The sequence below is a fragment of the Podarcis vaucheri genome, assembly GCF_965113315.1.
Source record: "Podarcis vaucheri genome assembly, chromosome: 7".
Taxonomy (NCBI): domain Eukaryota; kingdom Metazoa; phylum Chordata; class Lepidosauria; order Squamata; family Lacertidae; genus Podarcis; species Podarcis vaucheri.
This window is the reverse complement of record NC_138765.1, coordinates 91968504-91988679: the sequence shown is the minus strand read 5'-3', so window position 1 is coordinate 91988679 and position 20176 is coordinate 91968504. Positions and strand designations below refer to the sequence as shown.

General features: G+C 48.4%; 1 protein-coding gene across 1 annotated transcript in view; it reads left to right on the top strand.

Moving 5' to 3' along the window:
• TACR1 (tachykinin receptor 1) overlaps positions 1-16192 on the top strand; it is a 60836-nt gene extending 44644 nt beyond the window's left edge. Inside the window, exons 3-5 of the mRNA XM_082230303.1 lie at positions 7889-8039; positions 10301-10497; positions 11633-16192. Coding sequence (XP_082086429.1) covers positions 7889-8039; positions 10301-10497; positions 11633-11927 — 643 coding nt within the window. The 3' untranslated portion in view covers positions 11928-16192. The remainder of the gene's footprint in view (positions 1-7888; positions 8040-10300; positions 10498-11632) is intronic.
• Positions 16193-20176: the final 3984 nt, after the last annotated feature.

Genomic DNA, 20176 nt, shown 5'->3' with positions numbered 1-20176 from the left:
CTAATGTTTAGGTGGAATCTTTGTTCTTGTAGTTTGGATCCATTGCTCCGTGTCCGCTTCTCTGGAGCAGCAGAAAACAACCTTTCTCCCTCCTCTATGTGACATCCTTTTATATATTTGAACATGGCTATCATATCACCCCTTAACCTCCTCTTCTCCAGGCTAAACATGCCCAGCTCCCTTAGCCGTTCCTCATAAGGCATTGTTTCCAGGCCTTTGACCATTTTGGTTGCCCTCCTCTGGACACGTTCCAGTTTGTCAGTGTCCTTCTTGAATTGTGGTGCCCAGAACTGGACACAGTACTCCAGGTGAGGTCTGACCAGAGCAGAATACAGTGGCACAGTGGTATAAATAAAAAAATATTATTATAATTTATTATTATGAGTCCCACTTTTGGTTCAAGGGCAATATTTCCTTTAGCCGCTGTTTAAAAGTGAATTATTGATGGTTTTAGGAACTGGTTTTCCTTGGAGAGATCATTTGTCCAGAAAGAGTCCGGGGATATGTGGACTTTCCGCAAAGCGGGGGCATAGCTCAGCAGCCGGGCCCCTACCCTGAATCCCCCTGTGGCTGCTGCCGTCTCCAGCTGAAAGGATTATAACTGGAACACAGAGAGCTGGAAGGGTAATTGACAGCGCTGGCCTTGACAGGCCTGTGTGACTGAGTGCAAATCTGCTTCATTTGTTATCATAAATCAGTATCGCAGCAATATGACGCCAGGGCTTTTGGAAGACCTCAGCATAACAAACAACATTCGTGTAATGGGAAACCAGAATTACCAGGGAGAAAGAGCTGTTGAGAAAACATGCCAGAAACCAAGCATTAGGACTGATTACAGTTTGGGGATTTATATTTGTGAATGAATTTGTAGTGAGCAAGAGATTGTAGGTGAGCATGCGGTGTTTGGTTCCGGAGGCATTTCCTAAGAACAAGCTGGATTACAGCAGAGCGCTTTGCAAAGTAGGTTTTGCAAGCTAATTCAAAGATGACCTTCAAAATCCTTCAAAGCTCTTCTTGGGAGACTTCAGGGAGACTCTTTGCACATCAGGGTACAGTTTGTTTAAACCTGAGCTGCTCAGTAGCTCCAGTCTAAACTTTTGTCGGCAGAGACTTGCTAGGCTTTAGTAGTGTCTTTGTCAAGAAGCTAATGAGGGGGTTGAGGGTCAAAAACACCCCATGCTTTAAGCCTGAAGATGACCTGAGAACTTGCAAACATTAAAATGACAATGGTCTTTTTACTTGGTGAAATATACTCAGAGTCGCAAAGTGATTTCATGCTCTTTATTCAGCTCATAGTGGTGAGGAGGAATGAATGAATGTCCCCTCACAGTATCTGCTTTATATACATTATTTACACAATGGGCTGCACATGATTGGCTAATTCCGGAATTCTACTGTAAGCCAATCAGGTTGTGGATTCACTTCTATCTGGAGCAGGATTGGGTGGTTCCTGCCAACCAATCATACTGCTGCATTGTTCTAGGACCAATCAGACTGCTGCATTCTGAATCCTATTGTTCTAGGACTAATCAGACTGCTGCAATTTGGATCCTATTGTTCTCAGTACATAACACCCCTCCCCTCTAAGTTCCAGTCCTGCCCGGGAGGTCGCATTCATAGTCCTCAAGGTATGCCGGCGGCCTACGTGTGCGTTGCGGCCTGGGGTGTTCCCTGGTCCGGGGTTCAGGTTCTGGCTCGTGTTCCAAGGTTGCTGGCTGTGATGGGGCTGTTTGGTCTGGTGCAACCGGCTCGCTCAATCGTGGTTCTGGTTCTGGTGTCCTTTCGGCCTCATGGGTCCTCTCTGTATTTACTGATTCTGCCTCTCCAGCTGGCCCCTCCTGCTCTATGGGCCTCACTGCCCCGCTGTTCCCTTGGGACTCCTCTGACCTGTCCTCCTCCTGGGTTTCTCCCGGGAATCGTCGCCGTATCTGGTCGCAGTGGCGGCGCCAGCATTGCCCCCCATCCGTTAGCACCTCGTACGACACTGGGCCAGTGACCCTGGTGACTGTGGCGGGTACCCATGCTGGGCCTGCCCCAAAATTCTTTGCGTACACTGGGTCCTGGGCCTCGAAGGTCCGGGGGTTCCTGCCTTCCCCCACCACTACCTCATCCTGAGCTCTATCAGGGTGAAGGCGGTCCAATCTGATTGCAAGGCGCCGACCCATTAGTAGTTCAGCGGGGCTCCGGCCAGTCGTTGAGCTGGGGGTGCTGTGCTGTGCTAGAAGGAATGTGGCAAGGCGGTACTCCCAGTCCCCTTGCGTCATGCGGCGAAGGGTGTCCTTGGTGGTCCGCACCATGCGTTCTGCTTGGCCATTGGTGGCAGGGTGGAACGGCGCCGAACGGATGTGGCGGATGGCATTCTGCGCTGTGAAGGTTTGGAATTCTCCTGACGTAAATACAGCCCCGTTGTCTGAGACGAGAGTGTCAGGGAGCCCGTGGGTTGCAAACAGCCTGCGTAGTACCCGGATGGCTGCGGATGTGGAAGTGGACGGTACCAGTGCGACTTCCAGCCATTTGGTGTAGGAGTCCACCACTATGAAGAATGTTTTCCCCTGAAAGGGGCCAGCGAAGTCCACATGTAGGCGTGACCATGGTGCTCGGGCGGACTCCCAGGACTGGACTGGGGCCCTTGGGGGATCTGGGCGGGATTCTTGGCAGGCCTGGCAGTGTTTGACCCAGGCCTCTATCTCTCCGTCGATCCCCGGCCACCACGCATAACTCCTGGCAAGGGCCTTCATTCTTACTACCCCTGGGTGTGTCTCGTGTAGGGCTGTGAGGACCCTTTTGCGGAGGGGCTGGGGAACAACGACTCTGCTTCCCCATAACAGGCACCCCTTGTGGGCCGACAGTTCATGTTTGCGGGTTGTGTAGCCGGCGAATTCTGGCCCGGGGCTGCTGCTGGGCCATCCCCTCCACACCCAGTCCAGGACCCGGGAGATGACCCTATCTTTCTTGGAATGGTGGGCAACTTCTTGTGCCTGAATGGGGCGGTCGGGAAGCAGCTCCAGGCTCATAACCTCTTGTGCAGGTGCTGGGTCGGGGCCAGTTTCCGGTAGTGGTAGCTTGCTGAGGGCGTCCGCATGGCCCATCGCCTTCCCAGGGCGGTGAATCAGTGCATACTGGTAGCTGGCAAGGAAAATTGACCACCTGAGGACGCGAGGAGACAGCACTTGGGGGGTCTGCTTTTCAGGGGCAAACAAGCCAAGCAACGGCTTGTGGTCAGTCACCACGGTGAAGGGCCGCCCGTACAAGAAATCATGGAATTTTTTTACTCCCTTCACGATTGCCAGACCCTCCTTGTCGATTTGCGAGTAGTTCCGCTCGGTTGCGTTGAGTGTCTGGGAAAAGTACGCCACCGGTACCTCTCTTCCATCCGGGAGTTGGTGCCCCAGGACAGCGCCAATGCCATAGGGTGAGGCGTCACATGCTAGCACCACCGGCAGCCTCTCGTCGAAGTGTGCCAAGACAGAGTTTGAGACAAGCAAGTCCTTGACTGCCTGGAATGCGGCCTCCTGGAATGCGGCTCTTGGGCGCTGGGGCATCACAAATGGCCCGTACCTTGTCCCCAGTCGGGTGGACCCCTTCTGCGTCCACCATAAATCCCAGAAAGTCCACCTGAGGCACTCCTAGTAGACATTTTTCCCGCTTCACGTTGAGACCCGCCGTCTGGAAACGGTGTAGAACGGTGCGGAGGCGGTCCTCGAACTCCTCTGGTGTGGGCCCGGCAATCAACACATCATCGAAGAAGGGGGTGACGCCAGGAATCCCTTTAAGGAGAGAGTCCATTAGATTCTGGAATATGCCTGGTGCCACGCTGACCCCGAATTGCAGCCGCTTTACCCTGAACGCTCCTCTGTGCGTCACTATCGTCTGTGCCTCTGCTGTCGCCTCATCTACTGGCAGCTGTTGATATGCTTGGGCCAAGTCCAGCTTGCCAAAATTTTTCGACCCAGCCAGGGTGGCAAGGACATGGCTGACCACAGGCACTGGGTATGCGTGGGCCGTGAGGGCCTTGTTTATGGTACATTTGTAGTCTGCGCAGATGCGGACCGAACCATTAGGCTTGACGGGTGTGACGATTGGGGTTTCCCAGGGGGCATTAGGCACCGGCTCCAGCACTCCTTGCTCCACGAGTCGGTCCAATTCCTCGTCTATACGGGGTTTCAAGGCGAACGGGACCCGGTGGGCCTTGAGCCTGACCGGTCGTACTGCGGGGTCAAGCTGTAGCGCAATGGGGGGGCCGTATACTGTCCCAATTTCCCGTCGAAAACCCCTGGAAATTCCTTGCATATGGCGTCCACGTCCACTTGTAAGGTAGTGTGGTTCACCCCGATGACAGCTAGCCCCAGTGGTCCAAACCATGCCAATCCCAGTAAGCTAATGTAGGGGCCCTTGACCACAAGCAAGTCCAGTTGCCGCGTCCGCCCTCGGTATTGCACCCTGAATGTCCCCACCCCCATTGTGGGGACCTTACGTTTCTGGAAGTCCCGTAGGGTGAATGGGGCCGGCCTGAGTTTGGGACCCCCAGTAGGACACAGTTTCTTTAAGGTCCTTGCCGAGATTATGGATAGAGTTGAACCCGTGTCAAGCTCCATGCGGCATGGGGCCCCCTCTATCTGTACCTCTACATAAATTTTCTCTACGTTGGGGTGGGGCAACTGGTATACCTGGCAGTCCGTGAGCTCCGTCGAGTTGCCTTGGTGCGTTGGGCCCCGGGACCTGGGGCTCTTGGGTTGGTCATCTGATGCCTGGTGTCGGGTGGGCCGAGCCCGACACACCCGGGCGATGTGTCCCAATTTTCTGCACTGCCTGCACTCTGCGTTGCGGAAACGGCAGGTCCTCCTCTCGTGACTTTCCCCGCAGCTTGCGCAGTTTCCTCCTTCTCGTCGAGGCAGCTGTGGTTTGTGCGCTGCTTGAGTGCGCTGCTGTACTCGGTGCACCTCCTCCCTGTCGGATCCTGAGTCGTCGGTGAGGTCTTCGTGGTGGACCCTCGGTTGGGATGGCAGGCTCGGCCGTGCCTCTTGCGTCGACCTCTCGGCAGCTTCCGTTGCCAGGGCCTCCTCCAGAGCGACCTGGAACGTTAGGTCCTTCTTAGCGTAGAGGCGTCGTTGCAGCTTCTCATCCTTCAGGCCACCGACGAGGCGGTCACGAAGCATGTTCTCCAGCTCTGAGAAGTTGCAGAACCGGGCGGCTTGGCGGAGAGAGGTCACAAACCCAGTTATGGTTTCCCCAGGGGCTTGCCGCTTTGCGTAGAAGGCATTTCGACGAGCCACCACTGAGGGCTGCGGCGAAAAGTGCCCCTTCAGCTGTTCCATTATTGTTTTGTATGGAACAGTAGCGACGTCTTCAGGCGCAAGGAGAGCCCGGGCGACTTCAAACGTCTCCTCTCCGCAGACGCTGAAGAATATCGCCCTCTTCTTGGCGTCTTCTTCGTCGGTGACCCCTTTGGCTTCTAGGAGGAAGGTGAAACGGGAGGCATACGCTTCCCAGTCTCCAGATGCTGGGTTGAATGGCGAGAAGCTGCTGTTGGCTGCCATTCTGAGTTCCTTGTGTCCCGGAGCTGAAGCCTGGATACACGGTGCGAGGCAGCGGTGCGGCAGGTGGCGGTGCTGCGGTGCTGTGTGTGGCAGTCAGCTCAGCGGGATCCCACCTTCGTCGCCAGTGAAATATACTCAGAGTCGCAAAGTGATTTCATGCTCTTTATTCAGCTCATAGTGGTGAGGAGGAATGAATGAATGTCCCCTCACAGTATCTGCTTTATATACATTATTTACACAATGGGCTGCACATGATTGGCTAATTCCGGAATTCTACTGTAAGCCAATCAGGTTGTGGATTCACTTCTATCTGGAGCAGGATTGGGTGGTTCCTGCCAACCAATCATACTGCTGCATTGTTCTAGGGCCAATCAGACTGCTGCATTCTGAATCCTATTGTTCTAGGACTAATCAGACTGCTGCAATTTGGATCCTATTGTTCTCAGTACATAACACTTGGTTACTTATACTCAGGGGCGTCGACTTATAAAAAATATTGGGGGAGCCCGCGAAAGCTCATGAATAATAAATAAGCTCATGAATATGCAGATAAAGTGGCGCCGCCTCCTCGTGAGCTAATAGGGGAGAGTGTGCTGCGCCTATTAATCAGCTCCGAAGGAAATTGGGTGGAGCTTTTGCTTGGGAGGGAGGGCAGGAGGCATGCAGCCCGACCCTGTGCATTTTGGGCTGGGGGAGGGGCGGCGGTGGCGCTCTGCTGGAGGGGCGCCTGAGATTATTGGGGGGCAGAGCCCCCCCAAATGAATTTTTGAGGGGGCTCGGGCCCCCTCAGGCCCCATGGAGTCGGCGCCTATGCTTATACTGGTGGGGGACTAGCATGTGTCCCACTTTAAAGAAGACAGTCCTTTGTTTGAATGACTGCTCAACCCAAGTTTGGTTTAAAGTTGAGAGCCCTGAGAAGGGAGAGCTGGAAGGGAAGGCTTGGGATAGGGCCACAGCTGAGTGTGAGCGCATCAGGCTTGCATGCAGAAGGTCCTGGGTTCAATGGGATTCCAGGTAGGGCTAGGGGACAGGGCCAGCCCACCCGTGAGGCAGACTGAGGCAGCAGAATCCAATGGGCATGCCTCCCTGCCTCTCTCGTGCAACCCAGAAGCTGCACTGGTGCAACCCCCGTAAGCAAGGCTTTGGCAGGGGTGGCGTGTGCAGCAGGCATGCAGGGCAACACCTTCTCATTTCATCTCCTGCTAGGGAATGTTCCTGCCTGGAACGCTACTGCCAGCCAGTGTGGGCAATATCAAGCTACTTGGGCCAATGGTCTGACTTGGTGTAAAGCAGGTTCCTATGATCCCATTCACAGCCACCCTTGGTCACCTGATTCCCCACAATGGTGAGGTGTGTTTTTATTTAAATTATAGCAATTTGTTTCTAAATGTGCACCTATACATAAAAATTAGCAAATGCAAATTGGTATCCTCTTCTGTCCTCTTATTTGGTACTGCATTTCCCCCCTTCCCCTTTTTTTTGAGTGGGGGTAGCATGATGCATTAAGTGGCCGCCCTATGACGAATGGAACAACAACAACGACAATTTTATCATCAACCTTTTATTCGACCGTCAGTCAGAAAAAAGTACATTTGTCAATACACAGTTAAAACATCCAAGAAGATTTTAGAGCTTAGCCAACACTAAAATGAGCTAAACAGATAGCCCCATATCAATACAGTCAATTATAGTCTTGCTGCGCTTAAAAGCTAAAAAAAGAAATTTGGCCACCAAGGAAGGTATGGCTCTAGCGACATTAGACAATTTTATTATTTGTTCCCCGTCCATCTGACTGGGTTGCCCCAAGCACTCTGGGTGGCTTCCAGCATATACAGAAACATAATAAAACATCAAACATTAAAAACTTCTCTGTACAGGGCTGCCTTCAGATGTCTTCTAAAGCTTCTATAGTTACTTATCTCCTTAACATCTGGTGGGAGGGCGTTCTACAGGGTGGGTGCCACTACTGAGAAGGCCTTCTGCCTGGTTCCCTGTAACTTCACTTCTCGCAATGAGGGAACCACCAGAAGGTCCTCAGAGCTGGATCTCAGTGTCTGGGTAGAATGACAGGGGTGCAGACGCTCCTTCAAGTGGAAGTGACTTGCAAACCTTTCTCCAGGTTCCTAGGTGTGCTGCCAATAACTGTATGATGGTTGCTTTTGCTTTGCAGAAGGTGGGCTAAGCCTGGGGTAGACCCATCCTAAACCATGCCCATGCAGTCCGGCCTTCTCTATAAAAGCACTGTAGCTGATCCACAGGCTTTTGGGCTAAGGAGAAGGAAGCCCCAGGACACCCAGGCCCTCAAACAGCCACTTGTAGTATGATTCTTAAAGCTCTTCAACTCATTCCAGGTACCACTTTTGTGTGACGGTGCTAAGCTACGTCCTGCCACTCCTAGTGATAGGCTACGCCTATACCATGGTCGGTATTACACTATGGGCCAGTGAGATCCCAGGGGACACTTCGGACCGCTACCAGGAGCAGGTGTCTGCCAAGCGCAAGGTAAGTGGCTCTGAAGAATCAAAACAGAGTTTGAACAGAGTGGGAAGAAAAAGTCCAGGCTACCTCAGATGAACCAATCCCAGTCTAGGTTAGATCCCCAAATGTTGACAAGATAAGTGGATGGTGGAGCCCATGTGGTGCAGTTGTCAAGTCTCACAGGAGGGCCTCACAGACCTGGGTTTAATTCCACTCTCAGCCGTGAAACTCGCTGGGTGATCTTGGGTTCGTCAACGACTCTTAGCCAAGAAGTTGGTTCACTGACACAGATCTCAAGAAGTGGTCTAATGCTTTTCTCCACTGCCTGGTTGTTGGCATCCATCTGTCTCGAGAGACAATGGAGTGCGCCTCCAGCCTCGCTGGTGTAGTCCAATGGAAAGCAGAGCAAGACATTTGGTACCAGCTTGGCTGCAGGAGATATGGGAAGGAGGCATGTAAAGCACCATCAAACTGTCTTATGGACCCCACTCTGAATTCATGCATTATTTACTCCTTAGCCTTTTCTTCTCCTGAAGATATTTTGCAAGGCACACAGGATTGCCAGATCTCATTTGCCACAAGGGTCATTTCATTTCAGAAGTTCCAGAATGATGCCAGGCACATCTTCCGTTTGCTCTGGGCACTTCTAAACATGAGGAAGGGAGAGCCCAGGATTTGCAAGAAGTTGTGGCCCACACCTTTAGCAAGGAAGATGGTCACTCTGTGGCCAAGGGCATGCCACTCCCCTGGAGACAGAGAACAGGGACTGGCTGGCAAATCCTCTGAGGAGATTGTAACAGGAAGAGAATGGGCAAAGCTAGTTGGGAAACCAGTGCTTGGAGGTGTTGATGTTTCCAATGGAGTGGGAACAGGGAGATCCCAGAAAGGAGCACGGGTGGCCAGAATTATCCACAGTGCTTCTTGAAAAAAGGCCAGTCTAAGAAAAGGGCACGAGAAACTCAAAAGAAAATGGAGTTGGTTGGGTTAGCGTTGACCAGACCTTAAAGTCAGATCAATGTGGGCAACATTCATTCATCACAGGACACATGCTGACACAGAGATAAGGCTCTGGAAAGACCACATTGTTTGTGGATCACCTCTGAAAGAGCAAATAGCCCCAGGACAATTACACATACTTCTGACTCTTCCCGCTGAGATTTCCCTGTAGTGCTTACCCAAAGCCCCTGCTGGCTGGTATGAATGGACCAGTCACGTCTTCGTTTTGACTGCCTCTAAATGCTACTGTATTTTTCTCTCTCTATAACACGCTCCCAACCATAACACACACATTGTTTTTAGAGGAGGAAAACAAGAAAAAAAATATTCTAAACAAAACAGTGGATGTATGATTTTTGTGGTTCATGCTGTGGCCACAGACATGTGATCTGACAGTGAGTTTGGAGTAGCCCAATGCAAAAATCCTGAGGATCCATGTGGATCCATGCTTTGTAACCACGTTTTTGCACCACTGCGGCCCCAGGCAACAGTGGGTGCGTGATTTTTTGGGTGCAAGCTGTAGCCATGGACATGCTATGTGATCTGATGGTGAATTTGGGGTGACCCAGTGCAAAAATCCTGAAGATCTGTGTGGATCCGTGCTTTGTAACCATGTTTTAAGTGGGGAAGGGAAGGAAAAGCACTCAAGGGACAAGGAACACGCGTGGGCTGGGTGGAGAAGGATGCTGTTAATAATGCAGAAGAGGGGTATAAGAGGAGAAGGCTCTTATAAGAGGAGTGGGGAGGAGAGAGAGACAGAGAGCCTGCTTGCGAAAAACTTTGCTGCTATTTAGCGAGTGGGGAGGAGAGAGAGACAGAGAGCCTGCTTGAAAAATCTTTGCTGCTATTTAGCGAGTGGGGAGGAGAGAGAGACAGAGAGCGCGCTTGAAAAATCTTTGCTGTTAATTAGCGCGTGGGGAGGAGAGACGGACAGAGAGCCTGCTTGCTTTAAAGGAGCCAACCGGACAGGAGCCGCTTACACGAGGAGCCGCTCTCCTCTCCCGCTTTGCTCCTTTAAAGCAAGCAGGCTCTCTGTCCCTCTCTCCTCCCCACTCAGCGGCTCTTCTCCTGCTTTGCTGCTTCAAAGCGAGTCACGGAGGAGGGAAGGAAGGGGAACCATGGATCCTCTGCTCACGACTGCAGCAGATCCCCCCGCCACCCGTAGGCATTCGCTCCATAACTTGCGCAGACCTTTCCCCTTACTTTCTAGGAGGAAAAAAGTGAGTGTTGTGGTGCGAAAAATACGGTAGTTGATGCTGTGGCTGTAAGAGGCTGTCCTTCTCTGACAGGTTGTCAAGATGATGATCATTGTGGTGTGCACCTTTGCCATCTGCTGGCTGCCCTTCCACATCTACTTCCTCCTCCAGCATTTCAAGGCAGAATGGTACCAGCAAAAGTACATCCAGCAGGTCTACTTAGCTATCTTGTGGCTGGCCATGAGCTCCACCATGTACAACCCTATTATTTACTGCTGCCTCAATGACAGGTAAGGTCCATGTCCCTGTGATGTATTGCAACGGGTTCAGCTAATGCTCAGGTTTGAGTTGCAAAAGCAGATTTGTACATATCAAAACATCATCACCCCTTTTGGAGATTGGCTTTTTGGTGTCAGTGGTGCAGAATATTGTTCATTTCTCTGTAAATAACTGTACAGGGATCAAGAGTATGCAATCCAGAATTTCATAATATTATATACTGTAATAAAACCTCAAAATGATTTGCAAAAAGAATGAAAAAATAAAATTATCAGTGAAAACAACTAAAACATTTTAAGCGATTAAAATCAATAAGCTAAAAACAAGATTAAACCACATGTCAACATTCTACATGTCAGGTTTGTCCAAACAAAAATGTTCTTAGCAGGTGCCCAAAAGATACAGCAAAGATGCCTGTCTGGTGTCAATAGGCAAGGAGTTCCAAAGTGTAAGTGCTGCCACACTAAAAGTTCTGTTTCTTACAAATGCAGAACTTTCTTTCTTTCTTTCCTTCCTTCCTTCCCAGCCAGGATAAATTATATCAAATAGCAGAAATGACAGAATCACTCATGAAAGTTAAGATCAATTTTCCATTTGGCCCTCTGGGGAGCTTGTGTGAACTGGTATCTTTAATTCCAGATTCATGTACCTAGGGTCACTGTTTCTACAATGTGAATGGACACATTTCTATTATTTGTATATTACTGTCATACTCAGTCATGAGTATTTTATATTCTCTTAATTTTTATTTCGTCTTTTTCTCTTTTCCCTTTCTTGTCAAATTCTTCAATAAATCTTTGATATTTTAAAGAAAAAATATCAGTTATGCAAATTTTCTTAATTTATGCAGTTTATACAGAGCTCAGGGAACTCAGCTTCTTTTCTTTTCTTTTTCTCTTTGGTACAGTATTTGGCCCAGAAAATTCAAATGTTTCAGCGCAAAGGTTATAAAGAGGAAGAAAATGGGTGTACAAAATGGATCTGGTGTGCCTGTACCATATATAAAATCCTGGCCAGGACCCATGTCTTAAATGCCACAGGTTGGGTTCTAGCACAGCTGACCCCATTTGCAGGGGGTCGGACTAGATGGCCCTTTGAGTCGCTTCCAACTCTGCAATTCTGTGATTCTACCATTTGTCTTCTCAGGTTCCGGATTGGCTTCAAGCATGCCTTCCGGTGGTGCCCTTTCATCAGAGCCAGCAAATACGAAGGGCTGGAGATGAAGTCAGCCAGGTACCTCCAGACACAGAGCAGCATGTACAAGGTCAGCCGGATGGAAACCACGGTCTCCTCCATCGCTGGCAACCCAGAGGAGGAGCTTGATGCCAGCAGCAAAACCAAGCGCCTCTCTGTGGATCTGACCTCCAACGGCTCCTCCCGTAGTGACTCCAAAACCGTGTCGGAGAGTTTGAGCTACTATTCCAACACGCTTCCTCCCTAAGCAACCTGAACCTCCCTGCAACGCATCTCCATCAAAAGTGTGGCTCAGTTTCCATTCTCCCTAACGAAGGAGCTGTTCCTCATTTGTAACACCGCTTTCCTCTCTGACTTTGTTCCTGAATTGAGTTTTCCTTCTTTGTGTAGCCTCTGCTGTGATGCCCTGTTGGATATTCAGACGATCTGTATATCAGAATAGATTCTCGTTTTGGGGCCCACATTGCGATAGGTTCATTAGCCAATTCTCAGGCTGTGCTGGCTAACAGCCAAGCACCTTCCGCTTGACTTGGTTTTTCCATCCCCAAATCTCACCTTCTCTTCCCACAACATGCTCAGGTCTTCTTGGGGTCTCTCCCTTCCAGCTTCCATACATAGAACCATAAGATCATGGAACTGTGGAGTTGGAAGGGAGACCACATGTCGCTGCTATTGCGAAAGGAGTGGAGGGAACTGAAAAGCTCCTTGAAGAAAAAAGGAGGAGCAAAAATGTCATGTTTGTAGTATGTGTGCCATTTTGGAAAAGTTGAATTTCAAAAAAACAAGTTTTAAGAATGTAAGTGTCCTGCTGGATCAGATGAAAGTGGTCAGGGGGACTGAGTGGCTCCCCTATGAGAAAAAGTTGCAGAGTTCAGGACTTTTTAGCTTAGAGAAAAGTTAAGCGGCAATATGATGGAAGTTCCTAAAGTTATGTCTGGCGTGGAGGAAGTGGATAGAGAAAAGTTTGTCTGCCTCTCTCACAACACTACAGCTCATGGACATCCCATGAAGATGGACATTGAAAGATTCAAGACAGACAGAAGAAAGAGCTTATTCACGCAGTGCAAAGTTAACCTATGGAACTCCCTCCCACAGGAACTTGGGGAAACTGCAGAAGGCGAGAGGGTTCTTATGCTCAAATCCTGTATGCAGGTTTCCCACAGGAATCTGGTTGACCACTGTGAGAACAGGATGCTGGACAAATGGGCTATTGGCCTGATCCAGCAGGCTCTTATTGTGTTCTCATGAAAGGCCTGTCTGGTCCAGCTTCCTGCTCTCACTGTGGCCAAGCAGACCCCTAAGGGAAGACCACAAGCCTGACGTGAGGGAGCAGCATTGTCCCCACTTTGTTTGAGAGTTAAAGTCCAGGCAGTATCTGAAATCCTTAATGGAAAAGTTAGGAATTTCCATATACAAATCTGAGGATTCTCAATTTGCAGTTTTTCATCCAACAGCACAGCGTTCCAAATTGCCTCCCTACAAACTTTGTGTATCTGATGTACTTCCAAGATCACTTCTCTTCCACTTCATTTATGTTGGGTTAGGAAAAAAAACCCTCAACTCCTCATATTGGTTTGTGCCTATACCAGGGGTGGGTAACCCCAAGTCCGGGGGCCTGATCCAGCTCCAGAAGCAAAAGACCCTACAAATTTTGGTGGTGGCAAAAGCAGGGGAGGAATATAGTCCGTATGGAGGCTGGGGTGGTGGCAGAAAAGTTTAAACCTCTCTGTTCAGCACAGCCTCCTGATGAGAAAACAATCCCCCATCTGATAAATTTGTGGAATCGTGGAGTTGGAAGAGTATCTAATGAATCTCTGACATATGGCCTCCAACCTCCTGCTACACGGGAGATGGGTTGAAGAAAAAGAAATGCAAATTGGCCCTGCCCTGTAGCTTGAGCAATCATGTTAAGGAGCGGCTAGGAGCTAGGCAGAGTCATAGATCTAAAAAAAAGACATGCACACGCTGGCCAGCTTCCATTTTGACTTGAAATGTTTGTTTGGGGCTTCTCAAAAATATGTGAAGGCAAGAAGCAGATGGGAGGAGTGTTGACCCGCCATAGCGCCCACCTGAGAGGTGCCGGAACTGTACTCTGGTGCACTCCAGCTGAGAAAAAAGCACTGCAAACAGCTCACGCCATCAGAAAGTTCTCCCTGATGTTGAGTTGGTATCTCCTTCCTTGTCATTTGAATCCACTGCTTCAGGTTCTCCCCTCTGGAACAGCAGAAAACAAGCTGGCTCCGTCTTCCATGAGACAGCCCTTCAGGTATTGGAAGATGGCTGTTGTCTCACCTCTCAGTCCTCTCTTCTCGAGGGATGATAACTCCCCCTCTTCAACTGACCTGCATGAATCGGCCTCTGAGTGTGAATGCATGTGGCCTCTGTAGGGTTGGCTGAGGGTCCAAAGGCCCATCACCTAATTTATGGAGGTACGCCAAATTCCTATTAAAGGCCCCAAAGGTTGCACTGAAACCCTACAGATATATAGGTTCCTATGCTCAGGGCATGTTTTTACATATGCACCAGTTTAGGGGATAGAGAACCGAACCGAACCATGAAAAAATGTACTGTTTCATTGCCCCATTCATCTCGTGAGAAATCTGGAATTCCTACAGATAGGATAGGAAACTAGTTTGATGGGGAGAAAAACAATTTAGCCTAGGCTTCCCAATTATATGGTCCTTTTTCTATAGAAAGAGAAGATTCAACCCCATCCCCCAAATGGCAAAACATTAAAATACCATATGCACACACAAGCCCCACTCCCCTGTTGCATCCTTGGAACCCTTCCAGCAAAGCTCTTCCTCCCACCAGTTGTCAAAACTGTCTCTGACATGCAGGTGTCTTCTGTGGAGTTCTGCCATTTGCAAGAGACAACTCAGGTGGAGAGCATCCCTGCTGTGAGTCCCAGATGTGCATCGTTAAGGATGCCTTTTTGCAGCAAATATCCCTTGTGATTATTGCCAATTGGCAAAGGACCAAAACGAGCCTGCCATTGTCGTGCACACCCAGCGCTGGCATCATAGGAAAGAGATGCATAGCCTCAGCCCATAATAAGATTAAGGCAAGAAGAATCTGTGGAAAGCAGGAGTGTAAGTAAAGATGGGATTAGATAATGGCACAAGATGGAATGTATTGTATAGCCCAAAGGGTGGGGGGGGAAATGCAGGCGGGACAATTTTAAAAAATGCACGGAGAGCAACACATCTCCAGTGAAGTCATGGAAAATCCAGCAACCTGATGTGAAGAGACAGGAAGTGCATATGGATATTGATTTCCCATAATGGCCCAAGGGCTGTAATGCACACATGCTCAAAGGGAGGGGGCAAAAGGATCCCTCCACTCTTATGTAGATCCTTGCACAGATGTAGTGGATGACTTCCCTATGACAGCATTCTCCAGTTTGGAGCCCTCCAGATGTTTGGGCTTACATCTGCCATTAGCCCCAGCCAACACAGCTGTGCTGGCTGGGGTTGGTTGGTGATATCATTTTTATTACTACAGTTGTCCAAAACATCTGGATGGCATCAGGTTGGAGAAGGCTGCCTTAGGTACTGTGAGGACAGTCCCTTAAACTGACAACAATTGATTGAGCTAAGGGATTGCTTGCTGGTGCTGAAACTTTCTGCAGCCCAGTTCTGTTCAAGGCAAAAAGCAGGGTAAAGAAAGGTTCCTGAACCCGGGCCACATAGCCTGATGTCAGGCGCAAGTATCTCCCTCACTTTGATGCAGCAAAGAAAGATGAGGATGCAGTCCCAAGAATGGTGTGAAAAGCTCATTGCGGACCACCAGGGTGAGTGTCAGAAGAGCTCTGCTGGGTCACATCAAAGGTCCATCTAATTCTCTTTCCCACCCAAGTGGACAAAGAGATGCCTCTGGTGAGCCCACAAGCAAGGCAGAGGGAAAGAGCCCTCTCTGGCTATCATTCCCTCACAACTGATCTCTGCACTGCCTCTGTGAAGACACCCTGAGAGCTGGTTCATGTGCTCATCACCTCCAAACGCCACAGAGAGAGCCTCAATCTATTGTGTCCACCCATCCATGCTTTTTATTTTTCAGCAAAAGCAAAGTAATGTGCATGTGCAAAATCCCTCCGAAGAAGTGAGATGTCTTTTGAGAGAAGATCATTATTTTTAACACTGAGTCAGAGACGATAAATCTGCCATCTCTCTCAACACACTGTAATTTCTTGTGCATATTGTACAAATTTTTGGGCCACTTTGTTCGTGCCTAAGTGTTTCTACTTAAATTTGCAACAATTGTTGTAGCTTTTTTTGCTGTGAAATGAAGAAGTGATGGGATAACTGACCTGTGTGCTCTTCATGTTTTGGAGTATATCTGTATGATGTTCTTGTTTACAAAGTGTTGACAAACCCATATGAGGAATTCCAATATGATCAACTCAACTGCAAATTGTGTTATATTTGATGGGTCAGAACTTCAATGATATTGTTTCTGGAGAAGCTTTGAGTGGATCATATCAAAGTAATAAAAAAATTATGTCTCTTAAAAGAGTGAAAATAGATCTTCCACTGATATAACTAGGGGGGCGAGGGGGGGGAGAGAATGAGAATGGGTGGGTAGGGAGGTGGGGTAGGCTTTTGCCATTTTGTGTTTCTGTCCCTCTTTCTGCTCTGTGAGATGTGGCAGCCATTTTGTCTTATGCCACGGGGCCCATTTCAACCATTTTGCGATTGGTGCCTGTGGCACTTTCTCAGGATTCCAAATGTGCCCACCAGCCCAGAAAGGCATCCCCTCAGCTAATATAGATATTAGACAAGTGTTGATAGAGTTATTCCAAGAACATTATAATGGAGGGGGGGAGAGAAAAGGCATGTTTGGGGAGCATCAGGGGCTCAGGCGAGGGGCAGAGACACTGGACATGTTGGTAGCTTTCAGTGGGATACAGAAGAAGGTAGAAAGTGGCTGAGCATAATCAGAGTTGAAAAGAGATATGGGGTAGGGTTACCAGACGTCCCCGTTTCCCGGGGACAGTCCCCAGATTTGCGAATAAGTCCCTGGACAAATTCCATCCTCGGAATGTCCCCGGATTTCATCTAATGTCCCCGGTAAACGCAGCAGCGGCAGTCTCAGCAGCCCAGAGCAGTTGACTCTGGCTGGCTTCAGGAGCTGCTCAGAAGTCCCCATGAGATGGTGGTGCAGGGGCTCAAAGACGCAGCTTCCGGGCTGCCTCCACCTACCCTGACCCCAGCAACTCAGCTGTGAAGGGAGGCTTCATGCTGCCTATCAGAGCTTGCGTGCAAGCAGGAGTTAGGCAACAGGAAGCCTCCCTTCCCGGCTGAGGGATCTCTGCCTCCTCCTGCTTGCATGCAAATAGGAATGGGATTGGGGCTGCTCCGATGGGAAGGGAGGCATTGCGCTGCCCAAGCCTCGGCCGCCAACGCTCTCAGCCCTCCTCCACCTTCCATGCCTGACCCACTGCGCACCGCTTCCCCACCACCACCGAAGAACCAACAACTCAGGGGCTGCCCAGGCTCATGGAGAGAAGAGATAGAAGCCTCGAAGGAAGGGGAAACGTGGCAGTTGTGGTCAAGACGGCAGCCGCCCCTCTGCCACCGCCACTGCTGTAGCATCAACGTCACAAACTTGTAGTTACTATGTATGTATGTGGGTAGGTTTGTATGTATTTAAAGTGTCTCTGGATTCATTGAAAAAAATCTGGTAACCTTAATATGGGGAAATGAGACAGAAAGGAGGTGCAGGGAAATTATTTCTTAAAGATCACAATAGAAAGCCCAGGATCTTCCGTGTGAAGAAGTACCGTACTTGAAATATTTTATTGGCCTGGCAATATACGCTGGCAAACACCTTATCTCTTTGGCCTCATGCATAAATATAGGATTTACTCGTAATTAGGAACAGTTTATTCCCCTCCTACAAAGTGTCCTGCAATCTTCACTAGCTGATTATCAATTAAGCCTTTTCATTAGCCACCACGGGTCTGCCAAAGCTTTTTTTTTTTTTAAGGGTTTGGATCTCTGTTGAGCTTCAGCTCACACATCACTGCAATGCTGCTAGAAGCCCCTTTGATTTTCCAGGTGAGCCCATGGGCCCCTAAACAGCTTCCAGACTGTTTTGGAGCAAATTGACAGGCTGGAGGAGATGGATGGATGGGACTTACCTAGGTTGAGGTGGTGGAGGTGCAAGGACTAATGCTCATCCCTTCCCTCTGTCCTCATCTAGAAACGCTCAAGCAGTAGTTTTATCCTATAAAACCTTGCAATCCTGTACTCGCTTTACTTACTTGGAAGTTAAATCCATTGGACTCAATGGACTTCCCTTCAGAGGAAACATGCATAGGATTGTGCAGCACATGATGGAATAACAGAACTTGTGGAACCCAACACTCCCCATGCTAAGCAATTGGCCATTTTTGCCCAGTGGGGAGTGGAAACACTTTGTGCATGCTCAGCAGATTTGGAGGCTCATTTCCATATCCCTGGACTGCAGGCAGGATTTGCTGTCAAGCATGCACTCTGTGTGTCTCACAGAGGAATCACTTTTCTCCGTTGCCCGCCACCCACAGGGAAGCTTGGGTTTCTGTCTGCTCTTCATTATTTCTACATCGGAAAACATACTACCTGCTTTGAAGTACCCAAGCTCATTAATCGCCCTTTGCATAGATGCTAACACTTAGAAATTAATTTTGGTTTCTGAACTCCATGTAGAGTTTTTCTTGCTATTTTAGCTTGTTATTTTATTTTGTAGGAAATGGAGTTAATTCCTAAATTTGACTTGCAAATTATCCTTCTGGGAGCATTTCCCCTTGCATGCCGTCTAGGGAGACACTGTGCAGTTTATTAACAGTGCAGTACTCCTATGGAGGTTTATCGAGAAGTAAATACAATTGAGTTCAATGGGACTTACTCCCAGAGGGTTGCAGTCTAAGTGCCTGGCAGATGATACTTCTGCAATGGTGCAGTGGATTCAGATCAGAAATTTACCAGAAGAAGACTTCTAATTTTTGCACTGGAGCTGAAGGATGGAGGCTGATTTATTTTTTTATTTTTTATTTTATTAATTTGATATACCCTTACTTGCCAGAAAGACTTCTAAGCTGTTTACAAGTGTAAAACCAAAAAATATATCCACACATCCTTAAAATAAACAACCTACAAATATTATTTATTGAAACTTTAAAATAAAAATGTCATTGTTGCCAAGATAACCAATTTCAGATAACGATTATCTGTAGTTGAAACACTATTTAAAAACCATTAGAATATGATATTGTCATAAGAGTCTTTGATGAGCCGCTAATCCAACTGCAATGAACATTTCTGAGACCCTCATTGTTCCTGTTCTTGTTTTCAGTGAATTGCAGCATTTCAGCCACTAACGCATGTAACAATAGCAAAGAAATACAGTCTTCTTGGTATGACTGCTTACCTTTCTATATAATTAAGGAGACACACTGGAGACTTTAATATGACCTCTATATTAAAAAAAAAAAAACCACCTTGCTGACAACAGCAATTAGCATTTTAATAAATCACTACTACAGGTAGTAATTATCTCCCTTTATAACTTCCACCATATGGGAACTCCCGTTAATTTAACTGATCTTATAACGAGGCTTCCACAGAGATCTTTGCCACTGTATTATTGTCTGATAAGAGGTCTCTGTAATATGAAGGGCTACTTTTCAAGATTTCCTGCAAGAGCTTCCCTCCTTGCCTCTGCAGCTGGAGAAAGAGCAGGAGGAGGTCACTGCTTTATTTGCTTCATTTTGTCTTGACTTTACTCGTGGTCCTTCAGTGCTGAACAAACTTCATTTCAGTACATGTGCATGGTGTCATGCCCTCAGTGTAGCTGCTTTTTTATATACCGAGGGGAGTGCAAGGTAACTTTTACTTATTAAACTGTCTGTTATTACTGCTTGCTGGGTTTTTTATGCTGCCCTTCCTCCAAGGACATCAGGGTTCTCACCAGCACATAACATTGCCCTAACACGCCTGCGGAATAGGCTGCACCATGGACCACCTAGCAAGCCAAGTCTCTGTGGCTTCTTTTCATGCTTCACTCTCCGGCCACCCTCAGTGAAGGAGCCATGTGGATAGGCGAGTGGCAAGCCAGGAAGGGCAGTGAGAATAAGGCACTGGGAAACAAGAATCAGATCCTGCTTAGCCTCTGCATTTTTTACACACCAATGATACTGAAATCGAAACAAACTATTGCTGGGGAATGAAACACAGCAGGATACAAGGCTGCCATTTCTTTGCACAAAACCCAGAAATTCTGCAGTTAAAACCACCAATCCTACCTAGGAACTGAAGGATGGTTTCCTATTATGTAAGAGAGAGAGGGTTGGAAGAGATTCTTACTCGGCAATTGCTCCTAAGACATTAAAACTTAGATTTACACCAGCCCGCATCCACCTTTAAACAAAATCCCTCCCCAAATACTTAGGCTAGAATAAATCACAGGCACTTAGCTTTCCAAATAAGTGAAAATTTTACTTGCAGTGTTTCCAAA